The 17,976-nt window shown below is 46.2% G+C and overlaps 1 protein-coding gene across 2 annotated transcripts in view; it reads right to left on the bottom strand.

The window, feature by feature from the left end:
• EXD3 (exonuclease 3'-5' domain containing 3) overlaps nucleotides 1–17,976 on the bottom strand; it is a 143,730-nt gene that overhangs the window by 112,370 nt on the left and 13,384 nt on the right. The window contains exons 2-5 of one of the 2 annotated variants that reach the window (XM_044305822.1): nucleotides 15,212–15,326; nucleotides 4,894–4,946; nucleotides 3,029–3,123; nucleotides 291–355 (exon numbers count right to left, since the gene is read on the bottom strand). In XM_044305822.1, coding sequence (XP_044161757.1) covers nucleotides 291–355; nucleotides 3,029–3,095 — 132 coding nt within the window. In that variant the 5' untranslated portion in view covers nucleotides 3,096–3,123; nucleotides 4,894–4,946; nucleotides 15,212–15,326. The remainder of the gene's footprint in view (nucleotides 1–290; nucleotides 356–3,028; nucleotides 3,124–4,893; nucleotides 4,947–15,211; nucleotides 15,327–17,976) is intronic. The other variant, XM_044305821.1, reaches the window with a different exon arrangement.

Raw genomic sequence — 17,976 nt, 5'->3', positions numbered from 1 at the left:
CGATAAGTAATGCAATGTATGTACACAGTGACTGCACCAGCAGAATAGTGAGTGCAGCTCTGGAGTATAATAAAGGATGTAACTCAGGATCAGTATAGGATAAGTAATGTATGTACACAGTGACTTCACCAGCAGAATAGGGAGTGCAGAATACAATGTATTTACAAATATATACAGATTGCTATCTATAGTTCTATACCTACACCTGCCCTATAAAATGATGTTAAAAACTACATAAACCCCTCCACTTTTGGGCACCATCAGGCCTTTCGCATTACATGGGTACTTACCTGCTCCACATTTTTTTGTGCCCAAGCAATGTTCACAGCAGATACAGTCAGGATGAGATCATGGCCTGCAAGAAAACAGATAAAACATATAAGAAAAATCATTCACTCCACCTGGTGATTGAGTAAGAAGAGCCTTTAAGTGTAACAGCAACGCCCCTGTTGCTCCTAGAGGCTCATTTGCATATATTAAAACATGGGTTTTTCTTAGTAACGCGGGCACATGTGAACATGGAACTGACACAGACGTCTTCAGCTGCCAAGTGCACATGTAACAGGTACAGATCTGCTGACAGATGCCCCTTAAACAAGAATGCTCTTGTTCTCTGCCAGCAAGCAGATATCTTAAAAGGATGAAAATCTGAAATACATGATGACTAAAGGACATTTATGGCTTATTGATAGGATATTTCATAAATGTCTAATAGGTGCAGAGAGACCACCTCTGGGACCAGTTCAAATCTCAAGAACAGGGCTCCGCCATGAATGGAGAGCATGCCACACATGCATCCTTTCCATTCACAGCTGGGCCGCGCTCGAATAGGAGGGGGTCCCAGAGGTGGTCTCTCTGCACCTGTCAGACATTTATGAAATATCCTATCAATATGCCATAATTGTCCAGATAGGAGAACTGATTTAAAGAGGCTGTCCAGTCTACTACTACTGGTTGATCAGGATAGATGATCAACATCTGATCGGTGGGGGTCTGACACTCCGCACCTCCGCTGACCAGTACACACTTCCATCTGTTGTGCACGGAGCAGGTTACCATTCACATCAATGGCGGCAGCGCTGTAGTAACCAGCAACATCCACTACACAATAGACAGAGCTGATTGGTGGGGGTTTGGGGTGTGAGACCCCTGTCAATCAAATATTGATGGACAAACCTGAGGCTAGTCCATCAATACCAATGAAGTGGACAACCCCCTTTAAGCTTCATTTGCCCTGGAAATCTCCTTTAATCTCACTTTTTACAGCACTCGTCCTGACCATGAAAGAAGATGACATGGTTAGTTGACACTGCGCGTCCTCTCCGTGTCTATGACCAGCATTAGCGGGCGGGTGGAAGGGTCAACAAAAAGTGGTGACACAGGGAGAACGTAGTGAAACACAGGAAGCGAGGCCGGATTGTGATGGGATCAGAGGGGAAGACGAGGAAAAGACACAGACGGCAGAGCGGTGCGGGATTACCCGACAGACTGAATTCCACTAAATCCCGAGGCCGCGGGGTCAGTAAACACATCTGATGTGTGACTGATCTCACAGAGATATTAGCGCTGATAAATGATCAATCCGCAGGCTCGGGGTTACACTGCAGACCTGCCCTGCTGTAAACAGACGGACACGGAGGGGATGTGCGCTTACTGAACTGATCATATCCCCTGATTTATAGAGAACGTTCACAGATGGAGCTTCTGTATCCTGTCGCCGCAGTCCTCAAAATCCATCCGGGCCTCAGTGACAACCTGGACACGATGGCCATGGCCCTAATGACAGAGCATGTCCAATTAAAGGGGGTTTAATACTGATGACCTATCCTCAGGATAGGTCATCAATATCAGATAGGGGACGGGGGTCCAACACCTGGCACCCCCTCTGATCAGCTGCGCCGGGGCCTCTTTACCAAGCACAGCGCCATCCCTTGTATAGTGGCTGTGCTTGGTACTGCAATAAAAAAGAAATCCGCAGCACTCTTCAGATGATGGTGAATAAAGTGGATTTATTCCATACAACAGCAAGGAATTGCGACGGATTTCTTTTTTATTACTTTAACTGTGGATCATCGGCCAGGATCCCGATCTGCTGGCACCAACATTACCGGGATATAAGGTATAATTTATGGACTTTCTAAAGTGGCTTTTTCTTTGGATATAGTAGTGCTGCCGGACCCACTTTATTGTGCTTGGTACTGCAGCACAGGCCCTTTACTTGAACGGGACCGAGCTGCGCCTATGCCACGTGACCGATAAACGTGAGATCATTGGCCTAGGAAGAGGCGCCAAATCCTATCCAAGCAGCTGATCGGCGGTGGGTGCAGGGAGTGGGACCCCCACAGATCAGATATTGATGAGCTATCCTGAAGCTAGGCCATCAATATCAAAATCTCGAATAACTATTTTTCAATATTTTAAAAGTTCTGCGACTTTCTATATATATTTACCGTGTGCTGCAATTTTTGACCATTTCTGCTTGCTCTCAGTGAACGGAAACACAAAGGAATATAGAACTAATACTAGAGGAGCAGAGGACTAGACAATCCAGGACGCCAGGCTGATAGATTTAACCGACACTGATACATTGCAACAAACAGGAAAGAGATCTGCTCTGCTGGCGTATAAGCAGAGGATTTACCAAATCAGGAAAAGCTGGGTGAAAATCCCTCTGGAGGCCATATAGGTTACCATTAAAGAGGTGTCCCCCCATATAACATTTCTCTACAGGATGAGGAAAAAGTGTTTGATCAGGGGGGTCCCGTGTTGTCCCATTTAAATGGGGCAGTGGTCGCTAATGTTCTCCGTCACCCCATTCAACTCTATGGGACTGTTGGCGATAGCAGAGTGCAGCGCCCAGCTATTTTTGGCAGTTTCCATGGAGTTTTATGGACATGAGCAGAACCCCCGTTCTCACGATTGGCAGGGCCAACATCAGTCGGACCCCCACCGATCGGACCCTTATCCTGTAGACAGGGGTTAAGTGTCATTCAGGGGAGACTGCGATCTACAGCTATCTGCAAGCCACCTGCACCAGCGTGAGAAGGAAAAGATGGCCGAGGCTCGCCCGCTCTGCTGTCCTCCACGCACTCCATCGTCTCGGGACTTCACTCCTTCAGGTTCCTGAGAAGAAAACAAGAAACCATGAAGCATTTTCACCAAAATACCCACCATAATAAAATCCTCCCCAGGGGTTGTGCAGCCAGCACATATTGATGGTCTCTATTGATGGTCTCTCAGGTCATTATCTGATCAGTGGGGGTCAGACCCCACGGATCAGATACTGATGACCTGTCCTGAGGATAGATCATCAATATGTACTGGCTGGACAAACTTTTTTTAAGGTGTCCATAAGCAGTTGTTTGACTACCTCCCGATTTCCGGTTGCACATGCACACTTGGTTCGGCTGAGCATGCATGTGTTTTCACTGCCAAGAGTGGAGAAATCCGCAGCAAGAATAAAAGTTGAAATTCAACTTGCCGATCCTTCTTTCCCTTGACATCACTTGTCGGGGGAGAGTCCGGAGACCTCTTTACACTTTAGATAGTTGCCTATCCCAGAATTCACGGGGGCCTTAACCCAGCTTTCCACAGATCTGAATGGCAAACTCAAAAGACTATGCAGGCATTTGGCATTCAGGAGTCACAGAAAGCTGGGTGACAAACCCTTATGGTCATCCATTCTGGAAATTCAGGAAGAGAAGACCGCAAACACTACAATTCCCAGCCTCAGTAGCTGTGTATAGCATCGGCCCCCAACCAGTAGCGGGGGTGCCACGTGTAGCTTGTGTGGCTCGCTATAGGAGTCCGGAGCTATAGCTATACATACTGATAACTGACATTATTGCCGTCATATCCTGACCACCAAACTGCGCCAATATGGACAGCATAAAACTAGGGCCATATCTCACACTGAAGTACGTCTCGGCAAATCCGCGATTTCTTACTTTTCCACTTTCAGCATTTCTCTTCTCCAGTATTTTAGTTGAAGGCGGCTCACAAGGTACAAAAGGTTGAGGACCTCGGATGTATGGAGCCATGCTGATGAATGGCACATACGGTGTACTAGGATTTGCTGTCCTCTACTGGAAGACTTCTATTACTACATAAAAAAAACACCTCTGTTTCCTATTCCTAATTTTAAAGCAAACGTATTGTAACGCATTTTGGTCCAATTTGGTCAAATTTCTTTCAGCCTCGAGGTTCCTTTAATCCCAATTCTTGCAGCAGGATTCAAACCAGACAAGGACAGGAGTCGGTGCAAAGGTGGTCGGTGGTCGACGATTGCGATGTTTGTGCAAGAGTAATAAAAAGACAATTGCAAACCATGAGCTGGGAGCGGGGCGTCCATTGATTCTCAGATACGTTGCTATCTAATATACCATCGAGTGTATTGAGCTTATTATTACTGTGCTGATTATTTTTATAATATTTCTTTATTGGGGGTTGGAGTTCTGTTTCCTGATACGGTGCTTCAAAATTCTGTGCACAGAATTTAAATAATATAATTTTGAATGTCTGCAGCTAACACTAGGGGGAGCTCACTGTGTTCAGTGTAAAAGTTTGAACTGTGCACCGGCGCAAGCGCAGTCGCTGCTCCCAAGGCCAAATTTAAGCTTCAGCGCCTACTTGGAGAAGCAGTGCAGGGCCCAGATTGTCAGGGCTGGGCGAGATGTCCAGTCCTGTCAATCAACGGGCAGGTGAGCGCTTTTTCATCTGTAGGCACAGCGCCTTAAAGGGGAAGAAGTCTTACTAATGGAACAAATTGATTGTTAAGAATCTAATAGCTGTAATATGCAGTAAGCTCCCCCTAGTGGTGGCAGCAGGAAGTCAGAATTGTGCCATTGGCAGAGGATATGGAGCTGGATCGCTATTCTGGTTTGAATCACTTACTTTCACTCTGACAATTGCCGTGGATTCCAGATATTCACAAAAATGGCTTAAATCTGTAAAGAAAGAAAGAGAACAGATTTCACGTAAGGAATGGAGGGAATGTGCTTCCAGACAACTAAAATAGGAGACAACAAATAGTCTAAAATAAGGGTCTAAAATAATCGTCTAAAAACGTAAAATCAATGATTCCCCAATAGTTTTATAAAGACGGCAACAGATCAGTCTGAACGACTCCCCGCATCCCCAGGGCCCCCTCTCATCCCCAGGGCCCCCTCTCAACCCCAGGGCCCCCTCTCAACCCCAGGGCCCCCTCTCAACCCCAGGGCCCCCTCTCAACCCCAGGGCCCCCCTCGCATCCTTCACCGGAGCTCTGAACACCTGACCCTCTGACTCCTCAGGGCCACTCTTAAGAAGCAGGTCCAGCTCTATATATTTGTTTTTGGAGGGGGGGGGGGGGTTCTCCAGCGCCCCATCTACTTGTGGGGTGCAAAGACAGATTTACAGCCCTTAAATACAAACAAAGAATTCTTCCATTCACTGCCGGCAATCAGAGATTATGAAGTCAGTAAGATGTGTAAAACCTCCATTCTTTACTGGCGTAGATTTCATTTCCTGGCACACAGATCTCCTGAGGATGCACAAAAATTAGTAACGGGCCTCTTAACGGCGAGTTGCCCCCCATAGTCTCCAAGATGGCTGGATTCAAACCCAGGGCCCTCAGTTATGGAAGGAATATATAGACTCCTGGTTACCCAAGACCCTCAGAAATAGAGGGAACATATAAACTTCATGATGTCACGATTGCATTCGAACCCTGGACTATCAGTTATAGAAGCCATGATTCCTCGGTTACTGAAGACCCTCAGTAATGAAAGGAATACATAGGTTCTGTGATGTCATGGTTAGATTTGAACCCTGGACCCTCAGTAGTGGAGGGAACATATAAACGTCATGGTGTCACAGTTGGATTTGAACCCTGGACCTTCAGTTATAGAAGGGACATATAGGTTCCATGATGTCCTGGATAGTGAAGACCTTCTGCAATGAAAGGAATATATAGGTTCTGTGCTGTCATGGTTGGATTTGAACCCAGGACCCTCAATAATGGAAGGAACATATACATTTAAATTATGTCAAGGTTGGATTCGAACCCTGGTCCCTCAGTTATAGAAGGGATGTATAGAATCCATGATGCCCTGGTTACTGAAGACCTTCCGCAATGGAGGGAACACATAAACTGTGCTGTCAAAGTTGGATTTGAACCCTGGACCCTCAGTTTTGGAAGGTACATATAGAATCCATGATGCCCTGGTTACTGAAGACCCTCAGAAATGTAAGGAATATATAGGTTCTGTGCTGTCATGGTTAGATTTGAACCCTGGACTGTCAGTAATGGAAGGAACATAAAAATGTCATTATGTCACAGTTGGATTCGATGACGCCCTGGATTGTGAAGACCCTCAGTATTGGAAGGAATATATAGACTCTGTGCCGTCATGGTTGGATTTGAACCCAGGATCCTCAATAATGGAAGGAACATATAAAATTCATGAAGTCACGGCTGGATTTGAACCCTGGACCCTCACTTAGGGAAGGGACATAGAAATTCCATGATGCCTTGAATAGTGAAGACCCTGAGAAATCGAAGGACCATATAGACTCTCTGCTGTCACAGTTGGATTTGAACCCTGGACCCTCAGTTTTAGAAGGTACATATAGATTCCATGATGCCCTGGATAGTGAAGACCCTCAACAAGGGAAGGAACATACAGACTCGGCGCTGTCCTTGTGTGACTCAAACCCAGAACCCCAGTGCTGGAGACCCCTGAACAGGTGTTTGACATATGAGGGGCGATGACATATACAGGAGGGGTATAGTAAGGACCTCTCTTCAGACGGAGCCCAGAATAGCAATGCTGGGATGGTTGATGCTGCAGTGAGGCGGGCAGGCTGCAGGTGTTGGGGGGCTCCTGGATGTAAGGGTGGGGTTGTGGCTGGATGCCTAAGGACGCTGAGCAGAAAAGGAAACCCCTAATTGTTCTCCAGATTTCTAAGGCGATAGGGAGCGAGGCATCTACAGTTATGTTAATGTGCAGTCTCGTACACAAGAGGCGAGCAGATGCCTCCATAGCCTCGCTGTGTTAAGTAATCCGTTACCCAAGCCCTGCCTAATTAAACAGTGCCCCTGTCACAGAGAGACAGCCCCTCTGCTGTGACTGACGCTTGGTAAATATTGGCAGGATGGGCTTGCCTCTCTTCCTGAATCTAGCAGCTGGGTGATGCTCCCGTGACCCCCTCTCCGCCATGTATCATCTGTCACGCTCCCTGGACCACAGGCCCAAAGTGACACCAAGCAGCTTTGTAAGCCAAGCCAGGGGCGGCCATTTATGAGACCCCCAGAGGGACGCCACAGAGGCAATGCTGCAAATCTGTCACTCCCAGCGAGGGTCATGTGAGGGGGACATAGCCAGAAAATGGGAAGCCAGAGTATCTAAGCCTATCCTGTGTGATACTGCCTGCTGAGCTGAGTATCTAAGCCTATCCTGTGTGATACTGCCTGCTGAGCTGTGTATCTAATCCTATCCTGTGTGATACTGCCTGCTGAGCTGTGTATCTAATCCTATCCTGTGTGATACTGCCTGCTGAGCTGTGTATCTAATCCTATCCTGTGTGATACTGCCTGCTGAGCTGTGTATCTAATCCTATCCTGTGTGATACTGCCTGCTGAGCTGTGTATCTAATCCTATCCTGTGATACTGCCTGCTGAGCTGTGTATCTAATCCTATCCTGTGTGATACTGCCTGCTGAGCTGTGTATCTAATCCTATCCTGTGTGATACTGCCTGCTGAGCTGTGTATCTAATCCTATCCTGTGTGATACTGCCTGCTGAGCTGTGTATCTAATCCTATCCTGTGTGATACTGTCTGCTAAGCATCTAATCCCATCCTGTGTGATACTGTCTGCTGAGCTGTGTATCTAATCCCATCATGTGTGATACTGTTTGCCGAGCTGTGTATCTAATCCTATCCTGTGTGATACTGTTTGCCGAGCTGTGTATCTAATCCTATCCTGTGTGATACTGTTTGCCGAGCTGTGTATCTAATCCTATCCTGTGTGATACTGTCTGCCGAGCTGTGTATCTAATCCTATCCTGTGTGATACTGTCTGCTGAGCTGTGTATCTAATCCTATCCTGTGTGATACTGTCTGCTGAGCTGTGTATCTAATCCTATCCTGTGTGATACTGTCTGCTGAGCTGTGTATCTAATCCTATCCTGTGTGATACTGAGTGCTGAGCCGTGTATCTAATCCTATCCTGTGTGATACTGTCTGCTGAGCTGTGTATCTAATCCTATCCTGTGTGATACTGTCTGCTGAGCTGTGTATCTAATCCTATCCTGTGTGATACTGTCTGCTGAGCTGTGTATCTAATCCTATCCTGTGTGATACTGTCTGCTGAGCTGTGTATCTAATCCTATCCTGTATGATATTGCACGACAGGCACACACAGGAGCTCAGATACAAGTTGAATGCTATGATTTCACAAGCGCCTCCTGATTATTGGGGGCTCCGGCCGCCCCCCACCCTGTGTTCTTACTCCATGTACACATACACCCAGCTTCTTGATTGCAGACCTGCTAATGTGCACAGAGAGCAGGGATGGGGAAGGCCCCTCCTCTCAATCGGAATAACCTGCAGCTAAACAATCGTAACAGAGACTAGCGGCGCCCTCATGTCATCGCCCCTTTCTACAGAGAAGTGATCTGTATTATAAAGAAATATAAAGCAAATTCAGGTCATGTTCATTCAAGGTATCCACTGTGCCATGTCATCATGTGCCATAAGACCAGGCGTGTATCTGCTCTCCTGGTGCTCTTGCATCCTGTATTATACGCCAGAGCTGCACTCACTATTCTGCTGGTGCAGTCACTGTGTACATACATTACTTATCCTGTACTGATCCTGAGTTACATCCTGTATTATACTCAAGAGCTGCACTCACTATTCTGCTGGTGCAGTCACTGTGTACAGTCGTGGCCAAAAGTTTTGAGAATTTTTATAATAGCAGTTTGCATATCCTCCAGAATGTTATGAAGAGTCATCAGATGAATTGCATAGTCCTTCTTTGCCATGAAAATGAACTTAATCCCAAAAAAACCTTTCCACGGCATTTCATTGCTGTCATTAAAGGACCTGCTGAGATCTTTTCAGTATTCGTCTTGTTAACTCAGGTGAGAATGTTGACGAGCACAAGGCTGGAGATCATTATGTCAGGCTGATTGGGTTAAAATGGCAGACTTGACCTGTTGAAAGGAGGGTGATGCTTGAAATCATTGTTCTTCCATTGTTAACCATGGTTACCTGCAGAGAAACGCGTGCAGCCATCATTGCGTTGCATAAAAATGGCTTCACAGGCAAGGATATTGTGGCTACTAAGATTGCACCTCAATCAACAATTTATAGGATCATCAAGAACTTCAAGGAAAGAGGTTCAATTCTTGTTAAGAAGGCTTCAGGGCGTCCAAGAAAGTCCAGCAAGCGCCAGGATCGTCTCCTAAAGAGGATTCAGCTGCGGGATCGGAGTGCCACCAGTGCAGCGCTTGCTCAGGAATGGCAGCAGGCAGGTGTGAGCGCATCTGCACGCACAGTGAGGCCAAGACTTTTGGAAGATGGCCTGGTGTCAAGAAGGGCAGCAAATAAGCCACTTTTCTCCAAAAAAACATCAGGGACCGATTGATCTTCTGCAGAAAATATGGTGAATGGACGGCTGAGGACTGGGGCAAAGTCATATTCTCCGATGAAGCCTCTTTCCGATTGTTTGGGGCATCAGGAAAAAGGCTTGTCCGGAGAAGAAAAGGTGAGCGCTGCCATCAGTCCTGTGTCATGCCAGCAGTAACGCATCCTGAGACCATCCATGTGTGGGGTTGCTTCTCATCCAAGGGAGTGGGCTCACTCACAATTCTGCCCCAAAAACACAGCCATGAATAAAGAATGGAACCAAAACACCCTCCAACAGCAACTTCTTCCAACAATCCAACCACAGTTTGGTGAAGAACAATGTATTTTCCAGCACGATGGAGCACCGTGCCATAAGGCAAAAGTGATAACTAAGTGGCTCGGGGACCAAAACGCTGACATTTTGGGTCCATGGCCTGGAAACTCACCAGATCTTAATCCCATTGAGAACTTGTGGTCAATCCTCAAGAGGCGGGTGGACAAACAAAAACCCACTAATTCTGACAAACTCCAAGAAGGGATGATGAAAGAATGGGTTGTATCAGTCAGGAATTGGCCCAGAAGGTGATTGAGCGCATGCGCAGTCGGATTGCAGAGGTCCTGAAAAAGAAGGGCCAACACTGCAAATACTGACTCTGCATAAATGTCATGTAATTGTCGATAAAAGCCTCTGAAACGTATGAAGTGCGAGTAATTATATTTCACTACATCACAGAAACAACTGAGACAAAGATCTAAAAGCAGTTTAGCAGCAAACTCTGTGAAAACTAATATTTGTGTCATTCTCAAAACTTTTGGCCACGACTGTAGATACATTACGTATCCTGTACTGATCCTGAATCCTGTATTATACTCCAGAGCTGCACTCACTATTCTGCTGGAGGAGTCACATTACTTATCCTGTATGTACCAGACACAGCCCATAATATTCTTGTAAAATACACAGAGAAGAGTAAGTCATAAATCAGACAAGAAACCTGAAATCATTATAGGGGGGGCTTCTCGAATTTTCAGATAAACTAGGGCTTATTACATCTCCTCCCCCACAACAAGCTGGATGGAATATGGGTGAGGGCTCCGGGAACAGGCGCGCCCCCGGCAGAGCCGGCTCAGAATATAGGAAGTCAGTTCTGTAAATTGCTGATTGGTCATGGATTGAGTGTCAGACCCTCCAGATTAGAGCGTCACGGTCTCTTGGACATTGATTGGAAATATGCACGGAGGCTGCAGCCGGGGCCCTGATTAAACTGCATTGGAATTTAACCTTTTAACCCCTTCACCACAGCCGGACCTCCAGGAGAGAAGCCCCATCATTCTACATGTTCCTTGCAACTAAAATCTGCTATTTAACTCTCGATGGTCTAGATACAAAATCACTGTTCCTGTATTACAGACACCAAGCACCCAGCATCACTGGTGCACCACAGATCAGTCGTCGCATCCCGTCGGGGGTCGGCCAATTCATATCTACGGTCTATGGCCACATTGCAGTCTGAAGTTCTGCGCTGAAGCAAAGGGGTCCCTGACATCCAGGCCAGTCTATGTAATTGAATGGGATCACCATGCAAGTCTATGGCAGGACTGTCAATATTATACTATATACACAAGCTACAGCACCTCACCTTAAAGGGGTCACATCTGAACGATTCCTTCCTGTATGGACTATTAGGGTACATGAGAGGTGGGGGTCCTGATCTGATGGGCTCCACAAACCCATATACTACATGGCCCACCAATCATTTAAATGGGTGCCATACCTGCAAATTCATGGCAGCATGCAGGAGGCTCAGTCCCATACAGAGCTGCAGAAAGGTCATGTGACAACCCCTTTAAGTCCCACAGCGCCCCTTTAAACCCCCGCAGGATGACGCATACTATTTACTCTGTGCGTTTTTGGCATTACCTCTTTTTGATCTAATCTGAATAGTGGGCAGCGTTGGATGCACTGGGGTCCAAAATGGATGACACGGTGGATAAAGGACATCTGTGGCGCGTTTGCAGTTGTTTACGGTGATGTGGCGCGTACACATGTGTGCAGATAACAGACAGACAGGGCGACGCCGGCATACACGTACATGAAGATGACGCGCGCAGATACGCAGATCAGCGGCCGCCCAAGTATGTGCATTACTGTTCGATACAAGTGAAGAGCGGAGGGAAGCGGGGACGGACGGCGATCGGGCCAAACTGAAAACATCTGTACAGACGGCCTGAGCCAAACAGCTTCCTGCAGCCTGCGATCCCCGACCCCTCCCTCCGTAAAATCTCCATTCGTTTTAACCCCAAGGCTTCATCAAACCAGATGTCGGAGGAGTCGCGCTGTCAGGATCTGGTTCGCTTCGGACATGTGGATTTCACCGTTTGGTGCAGGACTACATTCATGCCCGCTCTGCGGTGGCCCAGTGAGGGGCACACAGGTAAAGCCTGACGATAATTACACAAGGGATCTTCTACTAACAAGATTTCCAATGTGTATGAGGCTCCTCCCTGCAAATCCACCTTAATTACACATAACTCGCCAGAAGGAGAAAGTTTGTAATATACTTAATGTTCAAAATGACATGGATCGGCCGATCATGTGACCCTCCCCTCCCCCCCCCCCCCCCCACCGTCATCTTCTGAAAACCCAGCTTCTGCTGATGTTGAGTTCTTTACCAGGTTTCCAGCCTAGTCTACGGACAGGGCGTCGCTTCCATTGTGGACGGGACCAGAACTGTTCCTCTGCTTGCCTCATGTGCACACTCATTATCTGCGCATGCGCCAGGAAGAGGAATGGTTCTGATCCCGTCCACAGCGGAAGGGATGCCCTGTCCGTAGCCCAGACCGGACGTGATGTAGGTGGAAGCTGGATTTTCAGAAGAGGACCCGATCCATGCGACTTTGCATCAATAAGTATATTACAAACTTTCTCCTGCGGATCTGTAAATGTGTAATTAAGGTGGGCTTGCGGGACCCTGAAAAAACCTTTAAGTGTGCCGCTGCAGCCAATGAAAGGCCTCAGTGGTGATGTGTCCCTAATAGGTAGGACAAGTCAAGTCATTGCTTTGGGGGGGCAGTCATTGGTCATGTGTCCAGTTCGGTACAGGAAGTTGACAATCAGGGAATGGAAGTCCGATGGAGAATCCCCAGGGATCGAGGTATAGATTCCTTCACAGGTCCTGCTGGCTTTTTGTTTTGGGGGGGACTTTAAAACCGCAGCAAAACCTTTGGCGTATATTTAGACTGCCTATGTTTACGTTGTCGTATTTAATCAGCACCTTTCTCCCAATGCTGACTGCATCCATCACTATAGATTGCCCCACCGAGCAGTCAGGTATCACCCAAAGGGGCCTCGGGAGCCGAATGGGACCCACATGGACAAAGGGGTCAACGGCTGACTGACACCTCCATCGCTATGCTCCACTGACAACTTGTTAGGGGAGATATCCCAATGGTAAGATTATATTAAGGAACTCCCCTCCTCCTATGAGAAGACTACGAGCCCCAGCTGATACTGACCAGTGCACTGCTAAGCCTACGTCAGACTACAGCCACAGGTTGGGTAGCTGGCCTTTAAAGGGTTAAAGAGGAGGAAGAAGGAACACTATATATGAAACATACGTTTGCCGTTTTGTCTGGGAAATCGAGACGACTCGGCTGTCTGAAGGACGGGGGGGGGGGGCACAACAAGGAGCCAGTTGTAGAACATCTCAGCAAAGCCACCATGATTTCCAGCTCATCCCAGCGCAAGGTCAGACAGTGCTCCAGAGCTGCATTCACAATTCTGCATGTTGATACTGGAATCAGTCCCCTAGCTGAGGCAAATCGGGGCGAGCGCAGAATCCTGGGGCATTTCAGATCTCAAACCTTTGTACTGAACACGCCAACCTCGCCTGATAACAGAAGACGGACACGGGGCAGACTTTAGACGTACCGGCCCTTTAAACACCCCTGACTTGGTCCTCTGGGTTGTGCGGGATGCACGTGTAATCGCCTCTTACAGGAAATCGGATTAATTAGTCCATTGCCTTTATTTGACAGGAAGAGAAAACCACAAGGTCGGGGGGGGGGATTTACAGATGAAAACAATATTCTCCGTCTGATTAATCTCTGTTTTTTGGATACAGTGCAGACACCAGGCCCCCCGCCCCCACCCATCTCTAAAAGTTTACAACCTGCGGTCAGCGCCTCTCACCCCGCACCTGCACAGCCCTCGCCGGTGCTGCACCTCTCTGCTGCAGAGATCCGTGTATCTTTCCATACAACATTTTTGCAGTGTGCTTTTGCAGAGGATCGCGCATGTAGAAATCCAACTGCCCAATCCAACATCCCCCATACACACGTTAGCTGCAAACATCAGAGCCATATGGCGACAGAATTAGCCCTATGGCTCTGCAGTGTGTGCCGCCATATGGTGCTGTTGTGTAGCATCCAACGGGAGCAGTCAGAGGAACATGGAGGTGCAAAAGACTTATGCACGAGTCCTAAGGGTCCCTTTCAGTTTAGTGAAGTCCTTAGGCCTCCTGCACATGAAAGTGTGCGTGTTCGTGCTGCGGGCCGCAATGCACGAACACCGGCCGTGGGGCAGCTGCAGCGAATTGCGGACCCATTCATAATGGGTCCGAGATCCGCAAAAAGATACAACATGTTCTATCTTTTTGCGGAACGGAAGTATGGGATGAAACCCCACGGAAGCACTCCGTAGTGCTCCCATAGGGTTCCATTCCGCACTTCCGTTCCGCATCTCCGGATTTGCGGACCTATTGTCGGAATGCCCACAGAACAGCGCCCGTGTATTGTGGATACGCAAATGCAATACGGCAACGGGCAGCACAAGTTCGTGTGAAGGAGGCCTTACTTAAAGACTTCCCCCCCCCCCAACCTCAACTGCTGACAACCTGACAACTCAGGAGCAGATTTACTATCATAGCAGAGGCTCGTGCAATTATGAATGGACACTTGAGGGTTGCATCCACACCAAGCTGCCGCGGTCACTGTCCCTCGCTGTCCTGCAGTCTCACAGTCCCCTCTAATGAAGGATGTGAGGACCTCCAAGGACAGCGGCGGGGGAAGGATATGGACTGACTGTTTACATGTGCTCGGGGTAAGCAGGCGGCTCTATGTGTGTGGTTTTATTGTGCTGACTGCACTTCCGCAGACACGCGAAAAACAAATGTCTATAAGTCACGCCAAACAGTGAGCACGCTGAAATACAGGTGTGCAGAAGCTAGGGGGCAACGCTGCTGAACAAGCACTTCCCCTTTAAATAACCCAAAAAATATTTCACCTCTGTAGTGATTGACACCCAGCTTTCTCAGACTCCTGACTGACACAATAGGAGAAGAAACTACAAAAGTATCAGGACTCTGGGAAAGCTGGGTGATCAATATAGAAGGGGCTTCATTAGGAAAAAATACACAGTACGGCTTCCCATTCTGCTGTGCACCCCATCACGGGCTCCCGCTCCAGCACAGCCAGCAAAAATACAAAAGCTTCGGACAGATGAGAACTGGCAAATTGTACAATTATCTAAACTAACGCAGGAGGGAAGACGACGAGAGCATCTTGGGATCCTGGCGCCGCTCCTCGTATTTGCCTCTCACCCTTTTACACGCTAGTATCACTGCCAAATTCCCATCCTCCGCTCCAAACTGGCGCATAACCATCAGATCTGGCTGTGTCATGCCATGACTGGAATCTGAGAGAAATACGAGGAATCTGAGGACGGAAGAAAATAGAAACTTCACAAGAGGGAAAAACAACAAAAACTGAAACAATATTCATTAAATGTATCAAAGGGGGATTGTGTACATAGGAGCAGTATTATAGTAGTTATATTCTTGTACATAGGAGCAGTATTATAGTAGTTATATTCTTGTACATAGGAGGCAGTATTATAGTAGTTATATTCTTGTACATAGGAGGCAGTATTATAGTAGTTATATTCTTGTACATAGGAGCAGTATTATAGTAGTTATATTCTTGTACATAGGAGCAGTATTATAGTAGTTATATTCCTGTACATAGGAGGCAGTATTATAGTAGTTATATTCTTGTACATAGGAGCAGTATTATAGTAGTTATATTCTTGTACATAGGAGGCAGTATTATAGTAGTTATATTCTTGTACATAGAAGCAGTATTATAGTAGTTATATTCTTGTACATAGGAGGCAGTATTATAGTAGTTATATTCTTGTACATAGGAGCAGTATTATAGTAGTTATATTCTTGTACATGGGAGCAGTATTATAGTAGTTATATCCTTGTACATAGGAGCAGTATTATAGTAGTTATATTCTTGTACATAGGAGCAGTATTATAGTAGTTATATTCTTGTACATAGGAGGCAGTATTATAGTAGTTATATTCTTGTACATAGGAGGCAGTATTATAGTAGTTATATTCTTGTACATAGGAGCAGTATTATAGTAGTTATATTCTTGTACATAGGAGCAGTATTATAGTAGTTATATTCCTGTACATAGGAGGCAGTATTATAGTAGTTATATTCTTGTACATAGGAGCAGTATTATAGTAGTTATATTCTTGTACATAGGAGGCAGTATTATAGTAGTTATATTCTTGTACATAGAAGCAGTATTATAGTAGTTATATTCTTGTACATAGGAGGCAGTATTATAGTAGTTATATTCTTGTACATAGGAGCAGTATTATAGCAGTTATATTCCTGTACATAGGAGCAGTATTATAGTAGTTATATCCTTGTACATAGGAGCAGTATTATAGTAGTTATATTCTTGTACATAGGAGCAGTATTATAGTAGATATATTCTTGTACATAGGAGCAGTATTATAGGAGTTATATTCTTGTACATAGGAGCAGTATTATAGTAGTTATATTCTTGTACATAGGAGGCAGTATTATAGTAGTTATATTCTTGTACATAGGAGCAGTATTATAGTAGTTATATTCTTGTACATAGGAGCAGTATTATAGAAGTTATATTCTTGTACATAGGGGGCAGTATTATAGTAGTTATATTCTTGTACATAGGAGCAGTATTATAGTAGTTATATCCTTGTACATAGGAGCAGTATTATAGTAGTTATATTCTTGTACATAGGAGCAGTATTATAGTAGTTATATCCTTGTACATAGGAGCAGTATTATAGTAGTTATATTCTTGTACATAGGAGCAGTATTATAGTAGTTATATTCTTGTACATAGGAGCAGTATTATAGTAGTTATATTCTTGTACATAGGGGGCAGTATTATAGTAGTTATATTCTTGTACATAGGGGCAGTATTAAACTAGTCAGTTGCACTGTAGAAAGAACATCCAACAAAACTTATTTTGTCAGTGCATTAGCTAAAGGTGGTTGACATAGCTCACTCAGCAGGTAGGAGTATTTTACATCTGTCCTGCAGGCCTGTAGAAGGGTTAAACTGCGGAATTACAGCTGGAATGGACCAGAGTGGAAGGCAAAGTTGGGTCAGGAACGCCATGCAGACCTCATTACCGGCGGAACAGCCTCGGCCGCAGCATGTAAACAAAAGTAGCTCCTGCCGGACGCCAGCTGGGCTTCGTACTCTCACTCTGAGCACTTGGCAAGGAACCTCCTGGATGCTTTGTGATTTTCACAAACAACGATTAGCTAGTGCACACAAAAATGTTTCCAGCACTTTGTCATCAGGTCACCATCTCTCCTTGTGCTCCGCCATCCCCTGCTGGTCCGAATCACAAGTAAATATCAGATCAAAGGGCGCTTACCCAATGACTACAAGAAAAGGCACCGCAGGTTAACCACATCCATGCTGCACGTGTCATCTTAACCTCACTTGCCCTGTAGCCTGTATTTCCTTTGACGATGTTGCCATAACCGGGGTCCTTTAAAACAATGTTAATAAAAGGGCTCGGTATTGCAGCTCAGGTCCATTCACTTGAATGGGACTAAGCTGCCCATGGGCTGCGTGACCGATGAACTTGACGTCATTGGCCGGAGCACCGCGGCCTCTATAAACAGCTGAGGAGAGGTCATCAATATCATAATCTCGGGTAAAGTACTGGAGGGGGTGTATATCTTATACAGAATGCTCAGATCTAGGAAAGCTGAGTGGTTTCAGCAAAGTGCAGTTTGAAGAGTCATTTTTATTCAAAATTGTTTTATGGGCATAGGAATGGTGGTTAGGTTGGTAGAGGGACCTGCCATTCCCTCCACACTCCAGTACACCACTTCTTAGGGCCCATTCACAGGACTGTATCTTTCTGTCCACATCTGTTCCGCAATTTTGCGGATCAAATGCGGACCCATTCGGTCCATTAATTCATTCCATCCACACTTTGATTCTGCAGCCCCGTCCTATTCTTGTCCGTTTTGCTGTGGGGCCCAGTCATTTCTAGTT

This window comes from Bufo gargarizans, chromosome 9 (genome assembly GCF_014858855.1).
Source record: "Bufo gargarizans isolate SCDJY-AF-19 chromosome 9, ASM1485885v1, whole genome shotgun sequence".
NCBI lineage: Eukaryota > Metazoa > Chordata > Amphibia > Anura > Bufonidae > Bufo > Bufo gargarizans.
Note: the sequence above shows the minus strand (reverse complement) of the source record. Positions and strands in the feature narration are given on the sequence as shown.